The sequence below is a fragment of the Notechis scutatus genome, chromosome 5, assembly GCF_049901735.1.
Source record: "Notechis scutatus isolate UNSWTSFEM ecotype Mainland chromosome 5, rNotScu1.2, whole genome shotgun sequence".
NCBI lineage: Eukaryota > Metazoa > Chordata > Lepidosauria > Squamata > Elapidae > Notechis > Notechis scutatus.
In genome coordinates this window covers 39,860,447-39,882,186 of record NC_142013.1, presented here as the reverse complement: position 1 = coordinate 39,882,186, position 21,740 = coordinate 39,860,447, and the positions used below count along the sequence as shown (strand labels likewise).

Here is a 21,740-nt window from a genome sequence, read left to right as displayed (position 1 = left end):
TTTACCAAAAAGTGCCCGGCCTCTCAATATATACAACCAACACAAGTTGTGAAAAGGATAACACTGTTATACAACAAAAAACATCTCAGAAACCACTAAAAGGCATATGGCATCATCATGGCACACAAACCAACGAAAGCCCACCAAAACATCCTAAAAGGCCCAGTAAACATCCTAAAAGACCCAGTAGCCCCACAAGAAAAAAAACAGGAGTCATGTACAATAGCAATTCCCAACCTTTCCACCTTGGAGGCCCGTCCCAGCACAGGGTGTGTGTGTGAGTGGCAGGCACACAGGTGCATGCACAGCTCCATTGGTGTGAGCGATGGATGCACACACTCTCTACTCATGTGAATTGACCTTCATGCATGAGCAGAGGGTGCTTGAGTGGAGAGCGCTTGTGCTCATGTGCGAATGGAGCTTCGTGTGTGAGTGCCCTCCACTCATACAAGTGAAGCATCCCATAAAAGCACAAGTGCCCTCCACTCAAGAGCCTTGTGATCATGCAAGTGGAGCTTCACGCAGAAGTGCAAGGTCCCACTGCTCGCATGAGTGGAACTTCGCTTGTGCAGCCTGGTTTTGAACAGGCTGTGGTCCTGTAGTGGGCCATAGCCCCTGATCTACAACTTACAGTGCAACAGTCACTACATAAGACAAACAGCAGAAAACTAACAAACCACATCCATGAACACCAACTAGCAGTTAGAAGACACAATGAAAACTCCTTAATTTCACAACACATGGACAGAGACAATCATAGTTTCAACTGGGAAACTGTGAGCATCCTAGACCAAGCCAAGTCCAAATGTTAGTTAGAGAATTCCTGGAAGCCTGGCACTCAGACAAATCAGCCATTAACAGGCATGTAGAGATAAACAAGATCTATATACTATTCAAAAGATACAATAAAAAAAGCCAAAAGGGAAACAAAAAGATCAAAACACCACATCACCAGCAGTCAACACCAAGATTAACACTGGACCAATAATTATGAAGTAAAAAATGCCCAAATCAAGAAACCACACTAACTCAAACACATTTATTTATTTTATTTATTTATTTGATTTGTCAATGCTTACAAGATAATAGGTATAAGAATAAACATGAGTATGAATATAGGAAATAGGTATGAATAAATGGGGACAATAGGACAGGGACGTTAGGCACAATTGTGTGCTTATGCATGTTCTGTATCAGCATACTCCAAATACGGAATACTGATTGGTCCACACGGACCACGACCCGATTGGTCGACTGAACGGCCGTGATTGGCACGCTAAGAATAAACCGCGATTGGCCGAGCCGATCGCGGGAGATTCAAAGCGCTGTCATTGGCCACCGAGCTGCGAGCAATCCCTATATGAAGGGCTGCCGCGGCTCCAAGATCTTGTACAGGTCTTAACATGGAAATAAAGAGCTGAATGTACCCTTTTGGTCTCGCGTCTCTGTGGGAACCGATCTACCCGATCTAACACTGGCGACAAGGGTGGGATCGTGAGAAAAGAGACCAACCAAGCACGTGGCAAAGCAGCACAAAACGACCAACAAAATGGCCAGCAGCATCACGCCACCCACACCATTCAACCAGGCTGCCGAGGATTGGGAATCATACACTGACCGATTCCTAATGTTCCTTGAGAGCAGCAACCTTAAAGATGCCAACGGACAGAAAAAAAGGGCCGTGTTCCTGACACACTGCGGGCCCGCAGTGTTCAAAATGGCTAAAGCCCTAGCTAAACCCGCCGACATGAAGGAGATGGACTGGGCCAACCTCGAACCATTGCTACGGCACCACTATGCCCCCGCTGTGCCCAATCTCATCAGAAGGCACGAATTCTATCGGTGGGACCAGAAAGAGGGCGAGATCATCAGCGATTTCGTGGCCACGCTGAGGGACCTCGGAGGCATGTGCGGCTTCACCGACAAGGATGAGGCTCTACGAGACCGCATGGTCCTCGGCCTCAGAGACCCCATCCTACAGAGCTGGCTGATGGCAAGGGCAGACATCTCCGTCACCGAGGCCATCGCTGAAGCAACGGCATCAGAAGCTGCCAAACAGTCAGCGGTTCGGATGCGGCGGACCAGCCAGCAACCAGAGAAGTGACCCCAGCACCAGAGAAACACCCGGAAGCAAGCCCAAGGACGACCACCACCACCCACCATGGAGACATCGACTCCTTCTCCGAAACCGAGGACGAGGAGGAGGAGATCCACCGACTCCAGGCGGAACACGATCGGCAGGAACGGAGAGGTCGTAAGTCAGGGTTCCAGTGCGCCGGCTGTGGCGGTGACCACCCCCGCTCAGAATGCCGATTCCTCGACGCCATTTGTCAGCATTGTCATAAGCAGGGGCATATCACCAAGGTAGGCCGGAACAAGAGGAACCACAGCCCCCGGCGACGAGACGGCAGCCCCAGACAGCACCCCCCCAGGACCAGAGACCACCACGCCAAGAGCCAGTGGAGCCGGGACAGCCGAAACAAGCGACTTAGCGAGACGCGGCGGAGAGAGGAGACCCATCAGACTGTCATCATCGGCCATTCCTCGACCATCAACGCCCAGAAGGTGCACGTGGAGGTAGGCATTGAGGATCAACCATGCGAGATGGAGGTGGATTCCGGATCCTACCTCTCCATGGTTTCCTGGCACACAATCAAGTGCCTGGTGCCTACCAGGAGCTACGCCTGGTGGCCAGGAATGGACAAACAGATCGAGACTTGGGTAGCCGCATGCAAACAATGCCAGGAAACCAGACCAAGCCCACCCGCCGCCCCAATCCGGGAATGGGAAACGCCCAGGGGTCCCTGGTCTAGGATCCATATAGATTTCGCCAGGCCTACCAAGGGACACACATTCCTGATTGTAGTCGATGCTTACTCCAACTGGCTGGAGGTAAGCACTATAAAACCACAACCACAGAGGCAGTCATCAAGAAACTAAACAAATTATTCACCACCCATGGGTTACCAGACGTGCTAGTGTCAGACAACGGCCCAAAATTTACCGCACTAGCCTTTGAAAAATTCCTGGCGGAACGGGGCATATGGCATGCGTTAACAGCACCCGCTCATCCGGCGGCGAATGGGTGGGCGGAACGCATGGTTCGTTTCACAAAAAATACCATACAAAAAATCGAAACCGGGGATATACAAGAAAAAATAAATAAAATGCTTTTAATACAACACATAACTCCCAACACAACGACAAACAAAAGCCCAGCAGAATTACTCATGGGCAGAAAACTAAGATCCCTGTTAGACAGGCTACACCCCACATACAACCCCAAGAAACTCCCAGACTCGTCAAGCAAACTCCGCACATTCAACATAGGAGATGCCGTCTATGCCAAAAGCTTCACAGGGGACCCACTCTGGGTACCGGCCAAAATAACCCAGGTAACGGGCCCCCAGTCTTACCGACTACAAACCATAGACGGATGAAGCTGGAAGCGGCATATCGACCAACTAAGGTCAAGAACAGCCACCGACGACACCGACAACACACAAATACCGCAAACAACCACTAATAAGGAAACTAGAGGGGAGGGAGAAACCTCAAACAAAAAACAAAGTAGGGAAGAAAATCCTAAAATGCAAACCGAACACCCCAAAGCCAAAATAAACCAGCCATACTCACCGGTAGACGACGAACCCGAAACAGACGAGCAGCTGGGAGCTTCACCTGGAAGGAGCAGCCAAGCCAGTTCAACCAGCCCGGAAAGACCAGGCGGGAATAGCAGAATCAGCAGCTCAACCGACCCGGGGAAACCGGGTGGGAGCTACCGCAGTAGGCCCGGCTCACCCTTCCAGGCGTTTCCATCCAAGAGAACCGGAACGACGAGGAGCCCGTCCGAACCGCAGCAACTGAGCCGCGCAGGTCAACTAGACAGGTACGAAGCCCCGCCTACCTGCGCGACTACGTGACCACGCTCCGTCGGACCGAACCAAGAGGGGAGGGGTGTTCTGTATCAGCATACTTCAAATACTGAATACTGATTGGTCCACATGGACCACGACCCGATTGGTCGACTGAACGGCCACGCTAAGAATCAACCGCGATTGGCCGAGCCGATCGCGGGAGATTCAAAGCGCTGTCATTGGCCGCCGAGCCACGAGCAATCCCTATATGAAGGGCTGCCGCAGCTCCAAGATCTTGTACAGGTCTTAACATGGAAATAAAGAGCTGAATGTACACTTTTGGTCTCGTGTCTCTGTGGGAACCGATCTACCCGATCTAACAATGCATGTCCCTTACAGTCTTCTTAGGAATGGGGTGAGGTCAATAGTGAATAGTTTAAGGGTAATGGAGTGGGGGTTTGAGGATGTAACAACAGAATCAGGTAGTGCATTCCAGGCATTGACCACTCTGTTGCTGAAGTCATACTTTCTGCAATCAAGTTTGGGGCAGTTTATATTGAGTTTGTATCTGTTGTGTGCTCTTGTATTGTTGTGGTTGAAGCTGAAGTAGTCATTGACTGGTAGGATACTGTAGCAGATAATTTTGTGTACTACTCTTAAGTCCAACCATAGGCAGCGTGGTTCTAGGTTGTCCAAGCCCAAAATCTCAAGCCTGGTGGTGTAGGGTATTCTGTTGTGAACAGAGGAGTGTAGTACTCTTCTCGTGACATATTTCTGGACTCGCTCAATTGTATTAATGTATAATATATAATATATTAATGTATAATGTAGTATACAGTGCAGATTCCAGACAGATGAGCTATATTCGAATATTAGTTTAGCAAAGGTTTTAGTTGCCTTAATTAGCAAATCAGTATTACCGGAGGAGAAGCTAATCATGGAACCACCAAGACCATTCCCACCAGTGTCAAGGAAAGCTACTAATATATAAAATGAAAACAAATCACACTCTCTATCTAGCACTGATGATGTTATCTAGTTTGATAATGAAAAATCTGCAAGAAAAAAAATTAGTTCAGAGAGCACCGTGGACTCCACAGTTCAACTCTGAACTACAAATATTCTCCTCTATCGGTACCATATTAAACATACTTTGTGAGGTGATAAAGGAAGCTCTGAATGTGTTGCTGCAATTATAGAGCAGCACCACTCTCAATGTCTATTACAGACATTCAGAGGAGAAATTTTAAAAAATGAACAATGTTTTATTTTTCTACATTGCTTATATCTACCTCTTGCTTTTTTTCCATCTGCCAAAAAGCAACGCATACTCCCAAGTGATACTAGAATTCAAGAAAAAAACAAGGATCCTATTCCCTTGCTTTTTCCCTACATCTTCTCTTTTTCCATGTAAGATTTATCACTTTCTGAAAGGCTACTAAAGCTTTTGACTTATATGGACTTTGATTTGCATTCCAAAACCCAAACTATGTTGTGTAGCTTACAACTTGTTTCCAAGTCACTAGATCATACAATATAAGGACATATGAGAAGGTTTAAGCCCATCCAATGTCCTTTCTATAATTCATCTGTCCTCTTTAAGTATTTCATAAAACAACATTTCTCTCAAAATAACTATGAGTGATAATTTTATTTTCTGTAGAATTCTATGTGGGTAGCGTGGTCAGCTGTGAATGGTAATCACACCACTATAGGAAATCAGTAGATTTATCACTTTCTTAGAGGCCACCAAAGCTTATTTGACTTATATGGACTTTGGTTTGCATTCTAAAACCCGAACTATAGTTGTCTCAAAAGTGCTTTTTCAACAGGCAACTGGACTATGCTTTTTTCCTTGAGGAAGAAGACATTTCACTTGTCATACAAGAGGCTTCATCCAATGTGTAGGTGGGTATATAGTTGTGTCAGAGAGCCTTGCCTCTCCACTTTCAGAAAAAGAGAACAAAAACCTTCTCAGCAAAACATACAAAAACTTACATAGAGATACTGGAATTTTTTTATTTTTTATTTTGCTAATATCTTTGTCGATCATGAAAGTGTAACTTGAGTATGCTTAAAGCACAAAAGTTTTCCAAAGCATCAGAAGACAAGACAAGAACAATTGATGGAAACCAATCAAAGAGACAAGCAAGCTGGAATTAAGGAGAAACTTCCTAACGATGAGAATAATCAATTAATGGAACAGCTTGTCTTCAGAAATTGTGGTTGCTTCATCACTGGAGGCTTTTAAGAAGAAACTGGACAGCCACTTGTCTGAAATAATATAGAATCTCCTGCTTGAGCAGGAGGTTGGACTAAAAGATATCCAAAGTCCCTTCCACCTCTATTTTGATTATTTAATATGTGGACAGGGAGAATGTTGTCCACAGTTATGGAACAAGTCCTATTACTTCTTGCTAAAGACGAAATACTTCAGCAGCATAGAAATTAATTGTAATCTAGATTAATTCTAAAAGCTCAATAAACATAGAAAGCTAAACATATAAAAGCATAAAAGCAATTGGGAAATACAAAAATAATTGAAATCAAATGACATCATTATTACACTTGACTTTAACCCAAAGACTTAGAAACATAAGTGAACTATTGGTCCTAATAATTATAAGTAGAATAAAATGGTGTACTTTAGCTACCTTTCAATGAAAGGGAACAATATTGGTTTTCTTATTGATCTGTGTGGATCAAATTATATAAGAAAAATAGCATACAAGAAACAATGTGATGTATGGTGGCTAAGGATTCTGGGTGTCCTTGATCTATATCCATCATTATAATCACTATGTTCTCAATGTATCATCTGTTTTACTTATTCACTGTAAATAAATAGCATTAAAGGGTTTTTTTTTGATGACTGCATATCATATTGCCATCAAAAGAAAGGAAATGAAAGTTTGTTTGGCTGCTGCACGTCTTTGCTGTCATCCCAAGGGAGAGCACGATATGTCATTACTCATCATAGTCAGCTTTAATTTAAAATAGGGGATTCCCTGAAAAAGTGAACTGATATTTAAAAGCATACCACAAAAGAAAGAAGAAATGCAGCCTACACTAGAAAGTAGTTTGGCACAGCAATGACTCCAAAATTGACATTTCTAGTGAAGGCCATCAAGGATACAGATGAAAGGTCCATTTTATATAAATGCTATATTTTTTTTAAAAAAAAAACTCATGTCAAGTTTGCTTCTTATGTTAGCACAACTATGCATCCAATTAATGCATAGGATTGACTATCACTGCTCTCTCTCCAAAACTTCTGTGGCAGGATTATAATTAAATACTAAAATATCTACAGTACTAGGTAGGGGGATTACATTGTTGTAAACACCAAAAATTCATATTTTTCATAAAGCCTGGTTCTGTAGAACTGGCATCTGTAAGTAGCATTTTTGTTCATTTTCACTGATTTCCATTTCACTTGGACAGAAAAGCACCCGTGATCAAGCTTTTCCACTGCTACTGATAAAAGTAAACTATATCACTTTTGAAAAAGCAAGTAACATATTTAGAAGCGTACATCTCATCTCATCACATTATTTTTTCAGTGTATTTATTTTAGATAAACAATGAACAGTCCAAAATAGAATTATGTATATAATTAATATTTTGCTATATATATTAAAAGAGAGGATGCGATGGCTCAGTGGTTAAGGCACTGAGCTTGTCAGCTCAAAAGCTGACAGGCAGATTTCAGACCTGAGAATTGCATAATGGGATGAGCTCCCGTTCTTGCCTTAGCTTCCTCCCATCTAGCAATTCGAAAGCATGTAAATCTGAGTAGATAAATAGATAACTCTTTGGTGGGAGGATAACAGCATTCTGTGCACATTGATGTATAGTCATGCTGGCCACATGACCAGGGGTGGAATTCAAATTTCTTAACAACCGTTCTGTGGGCATGACCTAATTTGTGGGTGTGGCTTGTTGATCATGTGACTGGGGTAGATGTGGCTAGGTGGCCATGTGACTAGCAAACCAAATATAAGTGGTCCTCGCTTAATGGCCAGTTGCTTAGCAAGTGTTCTAATTTACGACTGACCTCCTAGAGCTACTTGACCTGTTTTTGGTGTTTTGACAGCCATGCGCATGTGCGCGCACACACACACACACTTATGATCAGTTACAACATCCCACACAGTCTTGTGACTGGGGTTTTCCATGTTTTTTGCCAGTTTCCAACAATTCCTTCTGGTTTCCAGTTAAAAATGCCCATTGGGGAAAATGGACTTGTTTAACAACTACAGTGTTTGCTTAATGACCACAAGGTTCACTTATTGACCATGGTGTTTGCCTAACTCGGGGTCTGCAGCCTTAAATACTCAAAGAGCCATTTTTCTATTTTCTTTTAAATAGGTATCTTTCTCTATCTCTCTTTCTCCCTCTTTCTTATCTCTTTTTCTCTCTCCCTTTTTCTTTCTCTCTCTCTCATCTCTCTGTCCCTTGTCTCTCTCCCTCTTTCCCTCCCTCCCTCTCTCTCTGTCTTCTCTCTCTCTCTCTTTCCCTCCCTCCCTTTCTTTCTATCTGTATGTGTCTCTTGTCTCTCTCTCTCTTTCTGTGTATGTGTGTGTCTTGTCCCTCTCTTCCCCCCTCTTTCTCTCTGTCTCTTGTCTCTCTCTTTCCCTCCCTCCCTCTGTCTCTCTCTCTGTCCGTCCCTTGGGGGAAATATAAGTCACTTTTTTCAGTGCTATTGTAACTTTAAATGGAGGCTAAACAAATAGTTGTAAGTCAAAAACTATCTATATCTGCTGCTTTAACCTTCCAATTAGCATCTAACTAAATTTCAGCTGCATCTCTGCACCAAGCACATAGGATAATTTCCTTATTCCCAAAATGCAGGAAAATAACCCAGGCTCACAAGTAGTTGTACTTCTGATGTTTTTCAAGCAACTTTAAGACATGTGGACTTCAATTCCCAGAATTCTCCAGGCAGCATGAGACCTGATCATCTGATTACTCCCAAGTCAGTTACATGAAAGAATTACCAACTTTAAAGATACTGAGCATTGTATCTCTGTATGAATTGATTTAGTAAGATTCCATACTGACCACATTCCTGTCTCTGCTTGGACAGAACCATCAAGGCTCTGATTTAATATTGCCTCCTCCTCCTCACTAAATGCATGGATTGACCTCAAATGGATCATGTGACCTATTTTCTACTGGTGGATTAATCTATAAAATGTAATATAAACTGTCCCTTCATCACAAGGACACAGCTTTAAAGATATTAAAGCCCCCCCCCCCTTGCTCCAGGCTACTTTAAAATGCTTTAAAGCCCGGTTCAGCTCCAACATCGCTTCCTGGAACTTCTCCTTGTAGCACTGAGCTCCTTGGCTTTTATTTTGAAATCCACCACTCTTGGGCTTCAGCGCTGGATTTTAAAAGGCGAGCAGCTATTCAGTACTATTAGTGCAGGGAAGCCAATGAATTAGTCAATTAAATAATACTTTTAAACTACTTTCTCTCCCAGCAATCTGGGCTGAAGTAGAATTAAACAATATCTTCTCCTTTGTTTTCTGAATGGATTTTATAGGAAGGAGGCTTAATTTCACACCGACACCCACCAGCCACTTCCCACTCGATCTACCTCATTTAGGAAGCATGGAGGATGTAGTCAGCAACAGCAAAACTCAATATCGTCCAAATGTGTGGGGGGGGGGGAGGGGAGAGAAAGGGATTCTTGCTCCTGGCTTAAAGCCTGGCAGCTCCAGCAACATATCTTCAGCCTCATGAGAGGCAAGTGCCCGGGAGGGGAAGGGGCAGGGCCAGCCAGGGGCATGATTTGCCGGTTTTCCGAACTGAGCAGAATCATAACATCCGGTTCTATAGAACCGGAGGGAACCGGTAGAATCCCACCCCTGCACATGATCTTATAGGAGTGTTTGGAAAATGCTGGCTCCCTCAGCTAAGAAAGGGAGATGAGCTGGATACAATTGGATAGGGGGAAACTTTACCTTCATATGTTAAAACGGTCAAATTGGCTACTTGTTTCCAGCATATGTAGAATTAAGCAGTTTGTCTACAAAAGTAAATGATCATGCAAAACAACACACCTGGTTTAAAAGAAAGAAAATTCAGGAAGTATAGTTGAAGAAATTCCCTAATAGTAAGAACTGTTAAATAGTCTCTGGAGATGATCTAGTAGATAATCTAGGACAGGGACATCAAACTCACGGCCCATGGTTGCATGCGTCATACGCTGACCACTCCCATGCCCAGTTTAGCGAAGGGGGAAAAAATGCAATATGGCCTGTGACGATGCCGTGACAACGTGAGTTTGACACCCCTAGTCTAGAAAATCCTCTAAAAAACTGAATTCTTTGAGATATTCCTTCTCTAGCTTTGAATCCTCCAGATGTGTTCCCTGTGAATACTATTATTGCCAACTAGTATAAGAAATGAAATTTGTAGTCTAGTTGAGCTGGATATCTGAAAAAATAAGTAAGATTGATGTAGACTGTATCAGCTGTCCATTTTATTTTACATAATTATTAAACATTTTTTAATTAACTCAGAAGAGACACCTGAAAGCAAAATCCCTTTCCCATAGTCAGCCCCACTACAAGTGATATACATAGAAGATACATTATGCGTGAACCATATTCTGCTATCAAGTCCAGCACCCAATATAGGTTTATGGTAGCAAAACCTCTTAAATAATAATGCTGTTATAGTATGTAAGGACTTTTGGGCAATAACCAAAAAGCAACTGAATCACATTATTTAAAATCCTAAAGACAAACAAAATAAGTATAATCATACTGTCTATAATTAAATACAACAGTCTATCAGATCTAACTAACATGAAGAATAAAGCAACATTCTACAGTAATTAATCCAGGTTAAAAGGCTATTTGAATAAAAAACCTTCACCGTGTTAAAAAAACAAAGCAACTTTCTATAAATTCAGCAACTGCATTTTAGAGAGAGATGGGAGTACAGAGAATGGCTTTCCAGCAAATCTCAAGAAACAAGCTGCAGGTCTCTTATGTACTTGGGATCAAACTCTAAGAACTTATATAATCATCAGCACTTTGGAGTTTGAGTCCACTGGGAATCAATGCAAATGTTAAAAGACAGCAGAGTTTCATTCTCTGAAAAATGAGTCAGCCTTATCAAATGCCCCAAAAGCAGTATTAAAACACCGCTGTCCTTTCATGGTACTTATGCACACCATGTTACCATTGTCTGGTAGTAGTTTTCCTACTGATTGATTCCCATAGCTTATTGTATATAAGGTAGCTAGAAATGAACCCTGCAAGAGGGGGGGGGAAGCACAGTAGAGATCAGAGATCAGTAACTAGAGAATTCTTTGTTCTGCACATGGTACAGAATAACCAAATGGATCATTAGTATAAGTTGGTTTTTGATAAATGGCAGAGAAAGTCGAAGCAGATTGCCTCGATAGTGATCTGGAAACAGTAGCGGACAACATCCCGTGTTACTGTTTTGAAAAAACACTAAATAATCTAAACATATAAAACAAGGGCCAGATCTTTCCCCCAGGAAAGGTGGTATCTTTCTATGAGGAAGCTTTGATCAAGAAATAATGCTAAATTGTGGAACTGATTCTTCTATGGAAATGCTAATCATTGCAAATGAGCAGCATTTTCTTCTTATCCAGATACCAACTACAGGAAGTCGTTAATGTTCTAATGAGTGAATATAAAGAAGAAGGATTAACCTGGGCCAGATATAATATTAAGCTATTGTTTAGTATTATGGGAATGACTGCAGTTTGCTTTTCGCAGATATAAGGCTATCGTACAATTGTGAGGAGAAGCCTAAAACATTTGAGTTTTAATGAAACTTTGTTTTCCAACTGCATCTGAATTAGGGAAAGTACCTGAAACACATATCAACTTAATGATACTGAACTTACTCTTCCCTATCATGTTTACTTTAAAAAATTATTGCATTGTTTACTTTCCAGATACCCAATATGAAGGGAAAAGTTTTGAGAACACAAGCAATTTCATATTTTACCTGTTTTTTTTTAAATTGGATTTTATTTTTAAAACAAAGTATAGGGCAGTTTAGATTGGCTTATAGGACACCTAAATTAATTTTATTTTATTGTTTAAGATATATTAATATAGGTACTTTATGCTATGGGGTTTCATACAAATGTAATAAATAATGAATAAATGGTAGGGCAAGAGCATATCATACCAACATTCTTTATACTGTTGGGGGTGTCTGTGCTTCTGAGTTAGTTTGACTCCTGGTAATTGCCTGGACAAGCCCTTGCAGTTTTCTTGGCAAGCTTTTGGAAGTAGTTTGCCATTGTTTGCTTCCTAGGGCTGAGAGAGAATGACTGGCTTTGTGCCTATAACAGGACTGGAATTTATGGTCTCAGAGTTCTTAGTAACCTCTACATTGAACTGGTTTTTAATGTTCACTGGCACCAGGGGTGTGATTCAACTGGTGTAACAACCGGTTCGGTGAGCATGGCTTGCTACTGACCTTCTCCTGCAATCTCCCTGTGTGTTAAACAGCTGATAGGTGCTAATCCACTGTGATGCTAGAAGCAGCTGAGCTTAAAAACCAGGAAATAAAGGTCAGAATACAGCTGGGGCAGGTGGGTGGGCTCAACAGCTGATCATTGGAGGAAACCAGTTCATTCACAGATGATCCTCGAAGTTACTAGTTCGGCCGAACCGGTAGAATCTCAACCCTGACTGGCACCCAATTTTTTCTGGACCCAGTTTCAAGATGTTGCATTTAATCTAGATAAGCTTTCAAGCCTAGAATTGTGACATCTAAAGCAATGCTTCTTCCCACATTCCAGCCTTCTTTCAGAGGTGTATAATGAGTGCTATTTAAATGTTAGCATTTGGAGTGGCAGCATCCTCTAACTTAAGGATGCTGTCCCCAGGAAGGTGTGATGGATTTTATCTATTCTGTCTTTTGGGTGTTATGCAAATATTCCCATTAGGCTTTTTAGTAATAAAGATGTTGGGGTTCTTTAACCTTCTATTGTGTTTATTACTGCTTATTCCTTATTTTATTCTATATAATTTATGTGACATTTTTTTTTTTAAAACAAGTTTTATTAATTTTTAAAACACACAAATTATCATTATTCATTACATGTTTAAACCTTTTTCCATTGTAAATTTAACAAGTCAGATAAATTATGATTCTGTTTTAAACCATTTCCATATAATATACCAAAACCTCTTATTCAATTTCTCTTTACTTCTCTTTACTCTTATTCAATATCATTATTATTATTTCATCTGATTCTTTCTGACTTAGTTACCATTATTCTCATTCTATATTTCTACAAGTTTTTACCAATTCTCCCCCAAAAAGACATATACACACAACACACAAAACATAAAAAAAATCTTTTTGGAAAGTAACTTGGGCCCAGGTATCTCTCTCTTCATGGACTTCAATTATATTCATGCTCATCTTACATATCATTACTTATTTTATTTACCATTCTAAACCTTCTATATTAACTTCTCCACATATTTCACACTTCTTAATTCTACCTTAATTAATCATCTTAGTTTAAATCATTATACTTGTATCTTTTGTCCATTTTTTATCATCCCTTTGTCTCATCCCTTATGAAAAAAAAAGAAAATCAGTTTCTCCTGAAATCATTAATCAGAGTATGATGCCTTTCTATCTCCCCCTAAGTTAATCAAATTAATCTTTAAAATAATATCTAATACCCAATCAGATTTTGCTTGGTACATTCTATCTAACTAATACATCCAACACAATTAAGTGCATAATTAGACAATAAATCCAAATATTAAAAAGAAATACTATAATAAAAATTTTATAATAACATCAATACCATAATTTTATTAAACTCTTTAATTAAAACAATATTCTAAACCTCTCCTATTATTAAGTTTTAAAGCCAATCATTTTTAAACATTTTAACATTTTAATCTCTTATCAACTCTTAAACCATTACAATACTACCATCTCATCTTATGTACCTTGCAAAATCTTTTTTTAAAAAAAAAAAAAATATATACTTTATCCATTATCCATAAAAAATTCCTTTTTTCCATTTAATTTCAAAACATTGTAGCTTTTCTCCACCTTTTCCCTTTCTTTCTTTTCCCAACAAACCTTTCTACCCCCCCTTCTTCTAGCCTCTGCCTTACCGGCTTCCCTTCTCTGTCGTATTTCTTTTCCCCTTTGTTTACAATCATCATATTGGTTTTGCACTTTATTTTTCCCTTTCTTAAATGTTTTTTTGGATCTTAAGTCCTTAAATCCTTTAGTTTTCTTCTTTTCTCTTCTCTTCTTTTGTTTCTCTCTTCCTTTTTTCTGGATCAAATTCTGAGATTCATTAAAGATGGCTCCTTCCTTTCTCTCTTGTTCCTCTGCTGTCTTCATCTGTTGTAATTTTTGTTGATAATTAGTAAGCGCCATTTCTAAGAAAAGGAAAGCTTCTTCCACACCATCTTTACCATTTTTTTTGCTTGTTCATATTCTTTTCTTAGTTCCTCAACAGAAAGAGCCATTATAAATCTTTTCTCTTCTTTTCTTCTTCTTTCTTCTTACAACAACCAGAATATTCAAAAGAAAATAAAAAAGATAAAACAGTCCCAAAGTTATCAATCAGTCCAAACCAAGGCAGAGTTCTCACTTTCTCCTTCTGGGGTAATATCAATCAAAGAGAAAGAAAGTCCAAATCTGTTTAAAATCTTATTACAATATATTCTAGTCTTCAAATCCTTAAGGCATCTGCTCCAACAAATCTTAGCATACAAATATTTTCTTCTTAATCCTCTCTCTTCCCACTCATCGCTTAAAACCAATTTCCACCTAAAAAAATAGGTTTCTTAATATCCAGTTATTTATTCCGTAGGAAAAGAGGGAAAGCTATCCTTTCAGCACCTTCAAGCAGCCGCTTTTTTTCCTCTTCTGGCAGGTATTATTCAGAGAATCATACTTTTCAGGAATTTTATTAAATATGTCTTAGAGTCCTAGGAGCCAAGAAAAACTTTCTCCTCTCAATCACTTTCTCCACTTCCTCCTGTGCATTCTTACCCGGCTGCCAGCTTCTTTGTGGCGGCCATTACGGACCGCCGCTGCACCGTCCTGGGAAAAGGGAGTTCTGCCGGCCAGGGAGGGAGTCTGCAGCACCCCCAAACCCTTCTCCGGATCCCCCCTACTTCAGCTGCCCCTGCAGGGCAGCCTAGCTCCGTACCCGGCTGGGTCGGAGCCCCAAAAACGGCTAGCGCGGCAGGGATCGCGCAGCTTCGCAAATCCCTGCCGCTCGCGAAGCCGACAAACCGGAAGTCCCATAATTTATGTGACATTTTAATGTGCTTTCATTTGTTAAAAATTATAATGGCAATTGCTGTATAAATTACATTTTTTAAATAAGAAATGGCATATAAATATTTTAAATAAAGTAATAAATACATATGTCATCAAACTATTTGCCTGGTGGGGTTTTTGCTTTTGATCTATCAAATCAAATTTTTTTTTTATATTTTCTTTTTTTAAAGCTATCTGGGTTTTCCCATATATTTTTTTTGCTTGTCCTCTTGTTAAGTTTATTTGCTTTGCCAGAGTTTCTGTTCTTTCTGAACAATTTCATTTGTAAGTTCTTTCACTTTTCATTGGTGATCATCTAACTTTTACATAACAATTTGCTGGATTAGTTCCTATGTTATCATCCACTTAGGATTTTATGTAAATTTTTGGCTCTGTTGTAGAATTTCCAAAAAGTTTTTCTTATTGATCAATCTTATCAAAAATTCAAAACAACTCTACATGTCTTAGATGAGACATTTCAGAGTACTGTTAATTAATTCCCTAATGATCCTGAGCAATGAATTTAAATATGTTGACATGCCGGACTTTCTGTGAGAATTTTTTCACTTATATAACAACTTGATTTGATAACTATGTATTTTTCCCCCTCAAGTGAGTTAGTTTTGGAATATTTTAATAACTGAGTAATGAATGAATGAATATAAAACACTGTCAAAATGCTATAGAAAGTTCTATAATATACATTAAATATTATTTTTAAGAGCCCCTTTGTAACTTTAGTCTGATATGACAGAAATGGGGAATTTTGTAAGAAACTGAAGGAAGCCTATACGGAAATAAATCGTAGCATGGGAGAATCCCTATGTTGGAAGATAAACAACAAGAGTTGCTGCAATGTTTTTGTTACCATGAGAGGTTAATTGCTATTCTTTGCTGACTGTATCGTTAAACAGTTTTTGGTGACTATTTCAGATAGTGGGGATGATGGCAATTGATTGTTCAACTCATTTTTCCTCTGAGATTCCTCCTGATTCATTTTATGAACTAGTTAAAAAAAAGTGGTCTATAAATAAAATATTAGATGAAAGGTAGAACCATTTTTTTTTCATAGTGAGAATTATCTAGTTAGTCTTCTCTCAATTTCTTGGATATAAAGGCATATTCTCAAATTGCCCTATACCACATGACCCATAGTGCAGTAACTGTGTGACATGTCTTCACTCAATCACGGCAACTTAAAGCCATCTTTAGTTGATTTTAAAGGAATGTCACCCCTCTTTTTGTGAAACCGGTTTTACTGTGGACATGATCTAAAATAATATGGCTGATAATGTGATTAGGGATTGAGATCTACCCAGTTCCTGTTGTTCAATTTAGGCTGATACACACATGCCCCCACCTTCCCTTGGCACTGTTTTCCAAGGTCATTCTATTTTGGTTGGAAGTAGCATCTGGTTCTTTCAATCATCTCTCTCTCTCTCTCTCTCTCTCTCTCTCTCTCTCTCTCTCTCTCTCTCTCTCTCTCTCTCTCCCTCCCTCCCTCCCTCCCTCCTCCCTCCTCTTTCTCCCCCTCCCTCTTTCTCTCTTCCTCCCTCCCTTGCAGACTCAGAGTCCATTTCCTGACCAGCACTGGTAGCAATAGAAGAATCTGCCTAATAAAGCAGGACAAAGAAAACCTGTATGAGCAGTGAGTGATCTTTTTCTGTTGCTTCAAGATACATCATGTTTGTATGCTGTTTATACTAATCATAGATATTAAGATATATCATTTACATATGTTAATGGCAAACTGTCAAACTTAGGAGAAAATGGCTTTTTTCCCAAGTCGTTCCATGGATAGAAAGACTTCGTGAGTAAAGAGTTGGCATGTCTCTTCTGCTTTTCTTCTACATTATTGTAGATGTCTTAACTTGCCAGCACATTTTAGCTGTGTTTCTGGTTCTTTAAAATATGAATTTAGCATTTTTTCAGAAGAGTTGTAAAGACTTATTTAAAAATAAGTTGAAAAAGCTTTTATGCATTATATTATTTTGTTTTCAATACAATTTTAATGATACTAATTATTACTGAATATGGGTTTAACAAAACTGATTATGTGCATAATTTAATTACTGATTAATTTTTATTTCTTTGATGAATATTTTTTCCCTTTTTTCATTTTGTTTTTACTTCCCCATCATAGTCCATAAAGATAATCTGAGTTACACACTAACAATTATGTGACAATATTAAATTACAATTGATAATATTTATAAAATATTAGAATGGGAAGAGACCTTTTGAATCACTGTTTCCTTCAGACTTATGCAGGCTTAAATTGCAGAATTATTTTCATATTGAAAACAAAAACAAATCTATCCAATTTTCTTGCTTCCTCAACTAGGTGAAATTAAGGTAATGATAACATTGTTTAATTACATTGGTCCTTCAGAGATATTATTATTGAAAATAATTTAGATTGCAACTACAAAGTACAGAAGTTATAAACCATTAATCTTTATAATATTTAATCTGTACAAGAAGTTACTGGAGGAAGTTCTGAAAGTTCATCCCAAGAAAAAACAATGACAAAATATAACCATTTTGAAACTATGAAGAGATGTAAATGATACTAATTCATTAAGACTATTTAATGAATTGGGATTTGCACAATTCTATAAGGTCCATCTGCATAGGTTTGCTACTCTTACATCTTTGAGTTAATGAGAAGAAAGATCCATATTTTCTAAATAATCTCTTCATGTTCTGTCTTTTTGTAATTTCTCTATTCTTATAAGTTTGTTCATTTGAGGCATTTCATCCTTCATGTTACAAGAACTGAAAAAAATCTGTTCAATTCTTTCTCCCTATCATGCATAGCTAGTTTCCTATCATGTTCTATCTCGGTCATCTGTGTCTTTAGATTGCAAAACCAAACACTTTTAAATTTTCTTCTGGGAAATGTCTGAAACTCGATCTTTTTAGCTACAGAACTTTTCTAGCTCTATGGTTTCCCTTTAAGGGCTGAATAACCATAACATTGTATTATGGTAGGATGCTCAATACCATCACAAGATAATGCAAAACAGGTAATTACTGACATTTTGTCAGTTGTTTGAATAAATCTAAAAGAAACTGGTGGGAATTCCAAATTCTACTGTATCCATCCATATAAAGGCTTTACAAGTAGTTTTATTTTTAATCTGGTTCTTGATTATTCTGCCACAAAATCTGATGCTTCCACATGGCTGTTAACAAGTGATTTGAGGAGGATAGCTTTAAAATGGGTGGAGTGGGCCCATCTTGTATCCAATGACTCTGGGTAGCGTACAACATAACAATAAGAATCTCAATGATAGAATTAGTAGTGGTGATGCTTCCAGGCATTATCTATCAGTTGTAACCTTCTGCATGTTCTCATTGCTTCTTCCATCTTTTTTCTTTAGGTAAAAAAAATCATTATAGAGGAAAGGGTAGGAGAAGGAGAGGCACAGCCTGGATCAGAGTCAAGAGAGAAATGCAATTGTTATGTTTTTATTTTTTATTTCAAGTCAAGCCCCTCTTGAATTTCATTAACTCTTATTTAGTATCAGTTTAGTGCTGACTAGAATCTTGTGAATAGGTATGACCAATAAATCAGTTTAACTGTATCTTATTGCAACTGTATCATTCTTTGCCCATGACAGAATGATGATAATTTGAGAAAATTGTTTTTACTGAAGACTTTTATTTTGGTAATAAACAACAAGCAAATCATATTACAGTGCCTCTTTTTCAAACCTCTTGTACTATGGCTGATTTTTTTTTTGAGTCATTGCATTTCTCACATAAATGAAATATTGTTTAAGAAACTGGCCCCAAAATCCATCCCTATGCTGTAAGTGGAAGCTGAAAGAGATTGGCTTACCTGGTGCCTGTTGTTAGTTTATTGCCTGGTCCTGTTCATTAGGCAGTTCACAGCAAAGGTGGAATTCAGATAGGAACCTTCTGATTCTGGAAGTGATTCCTGTGTCTATTTCTTAGATGTTCATTACTAAGTGGTAATGAATTACTGCTGTGAAGTAAAGCTGAGGCTATTTCTAAAAGTATATTGCATTTCTAATTGGCAATAAGCAAAGTAGATCAAGAGATGCTCTTCTATGTTTACAGATGTACAATGACTTACCTGAATTACTATGCAAAAGCTCAAAGAGACAAAGCCAGAAAAATCCCTTTAAGCTGAACAATCTTGGCTCAATTTTCAGCGTATGCATCATTTCTTCAGTTTACCTGAACAGAAACAACAAAAGAGCAAGAAGTTACAAAAATCAAAATAGAAGTCCCACAAAGTGAAAATGGTTTAATTCACCCTTTCCTAATCTGATTTTTTGGGATACCTGGATTTGTAGCTTGCATTTCCTACAAATCTCAAATTTGGTCAAGGTGGTTGGGAATTTTAGAAGATTTAATACATGCAGAGGGTACCAGAATGCACAAGGCTAATCTGGGTAAAATTATAGACAAATATACTGATTGTTGCAGCCTAATAATCTAGCACCTCTCCCATAATTATTATTTTTTCACCTCTGTAGGAATGCACTACACTATATGTATTTAGTTAATGGTAGTTAATTAAACAACTTTGGTGAAACTTGGACTTCAAAGATATACAATCATTGTTTGAAAGATATATAATTGACAGAAATAACAAACAAGTGTTAAGTCAAATTTAAAGAATCAGATCTAGATTTGTCTACAGTATTCCACAAATTCATCACTACATTGCAGATTAAAAAATGAAAAAGATATGTAAAAATATACAGAAGTTTTGGGGTATGTGTTTGTATGCTCAGAAAAATGTAGTCATCTCTCTCTGTGTGTGTCTGTGTGTGTTTCTCTCTCTCTCACACACACAAAAATACACTATCAGAATCTGTCCTAAAACAAATACTTTGAAGCTTGGTCTGAAAACAGATTGAAAATTAATAGAATGATACCTTATAATATGAAGAACTTGAACAAATATACAGTATTGAGGAGAAAACCATATAACGATGAATTTAGAAGCAATGGAAAAATTAGGATAGAATATAGAAATTCAGATTTAAATAGGAACTGAGGTAAAATGAAATTGTGTTAATGGAGTGTATATACTTTGAATTCAACATTCTATAAATACCCATAAAGAAACAGATAGGAACCATTTTAATTTCCATATCTGGTAGGAAAAGTTATTAAGAGGTAAGAAAGAAGACATCAGTAATATTGGCATGGTAAAGGTTCTAAAATGAAAATCTTATGTGGAAAACATGAAAGAAATAAGATTAAGATTGAAGTGGCATATCAGGTGTTACCAAATGTATAATAAAAGGATGTATCAGGAAGTAAAAAAAAACATTTGTTGTTTCCAGTGGAAATTAATTATTAGAGTGGATTGATTAAAATATTTAGGAACAAACAAGCAGTTATGGCTGGATCTCAAAAATGAGTTCCAAGCCCCACCCTGCAGATCAGGCAGTCACCAGGTAAGTAGAGGGTAACTGGTGGCCTAGATAACAGCAGTCATTTCAGCAATTAGAACCTTTGTTAGCATAGGAATATGAGTAAACTGCTAATGGTCACTGCAGCATCCTATCTTTCTTATTTTTAAACAAAGAAGGTTTTTCCACATTGCTGAAAGTGAGTGCTAACCCACCCATCCTTGAATTAGCAGAAATCTACTTGACTCAGAATTTGCTCATTTCTCATTCTGAAACACCTCTATTTTCAGTGCCGTTGAATTAATGTTCTTTCAGGATAATCCATTACAAAATGTAAAAAGATTTGACCCAGCGTGTGGCTGTCCTTAGATGGAATCAGCACAATAAACAATTTAAGCCTGTTTTACTCATAGGTGCTAGACATGCAAAAGTCAACATCATAGTGACAGTGCAGAGTATTTTGCCAGTGCATGTTTGTGCTAATTAATTAAATGTATTGCAGGGTCACTTGACTCCCAGCTGATTCTGGAAGGCTTCAAGTGGTTCATAATTAGGTTGTTTGCATGAATCTACACATACTTATGGCTGTTCATTAAATTGGTTGTTTTTCTTCTTCCAACTATATAAACTATAACAAATGGTTCTTATTCCCAAGCAAAAAAATCATTATTCTCAAGTTATTTGAATGCTATGCAACTAAAGTAACTATGTATTTAGAAGGGACCCTTGGAAGACCATTAAATCGAGGGCTAATAGCAGTTGGAGGAAAAAATTGCTTGATACATTTCTTTTCATAATTTAAAATGTTCCTAATAATGCTAGGAATTGAAAAGGGTAAGGAACATTGTAAATTTTGATGAAATAATAGATTAAATAGACCTTAAATAAATAGTTTTGAATTATTTATTTGGAGTACAGCAAAAGATAGCAAGAATAAGGAAGCAAGAAAATCCTTTATAGTCAACTTACAATAAGCAGAATCTGTGATTAGTCGCTTGCACTACAAATCAACACTCTCCTTTCAGCTGTCTGATTTACAAAGTCCCAAGTCACCAATTCTTTAAACAATGATCATAGCAAAAGGTTAAAAAAAGCTAAATGTACCGCCCACACAACTTCTCTTTTTCGATGTCTGAAATATTACAGCTTTCATCAACACTTTCCA

At 38.4% G+C, this 21,740-nt stretch overlaps 1 protein-coding gene across 4 annotated transcripts in view; it reads right to left on the bottom strand.

Moving 5' to 3' along the window:
- LOC113409823 (programmed cell death 1 ligand 1-like) overlaps positions 1-21,740 on the bottom strand; it is a 60,215-nt gene that overhangs the window by 11,456 nt on the left and 27,019 nt on the right. For all 4 annotated transcript variants that reach the window (XM_087966615.1, XM_087966618.1, XM_087966617.1 and 1 more), the window contains one exon: positions 19,282-19,385. In XM_087966615.1, coding sequence (XP_087822741.1) covers positions 19,282-19,372 — 91 coding nt within the window. In that variant the 5' untranslated portion in view covers positions 19,373-19,385. The remainder of the gene's footprint in view (positions 1-19,281; positions 19,386-21,740) is intronic.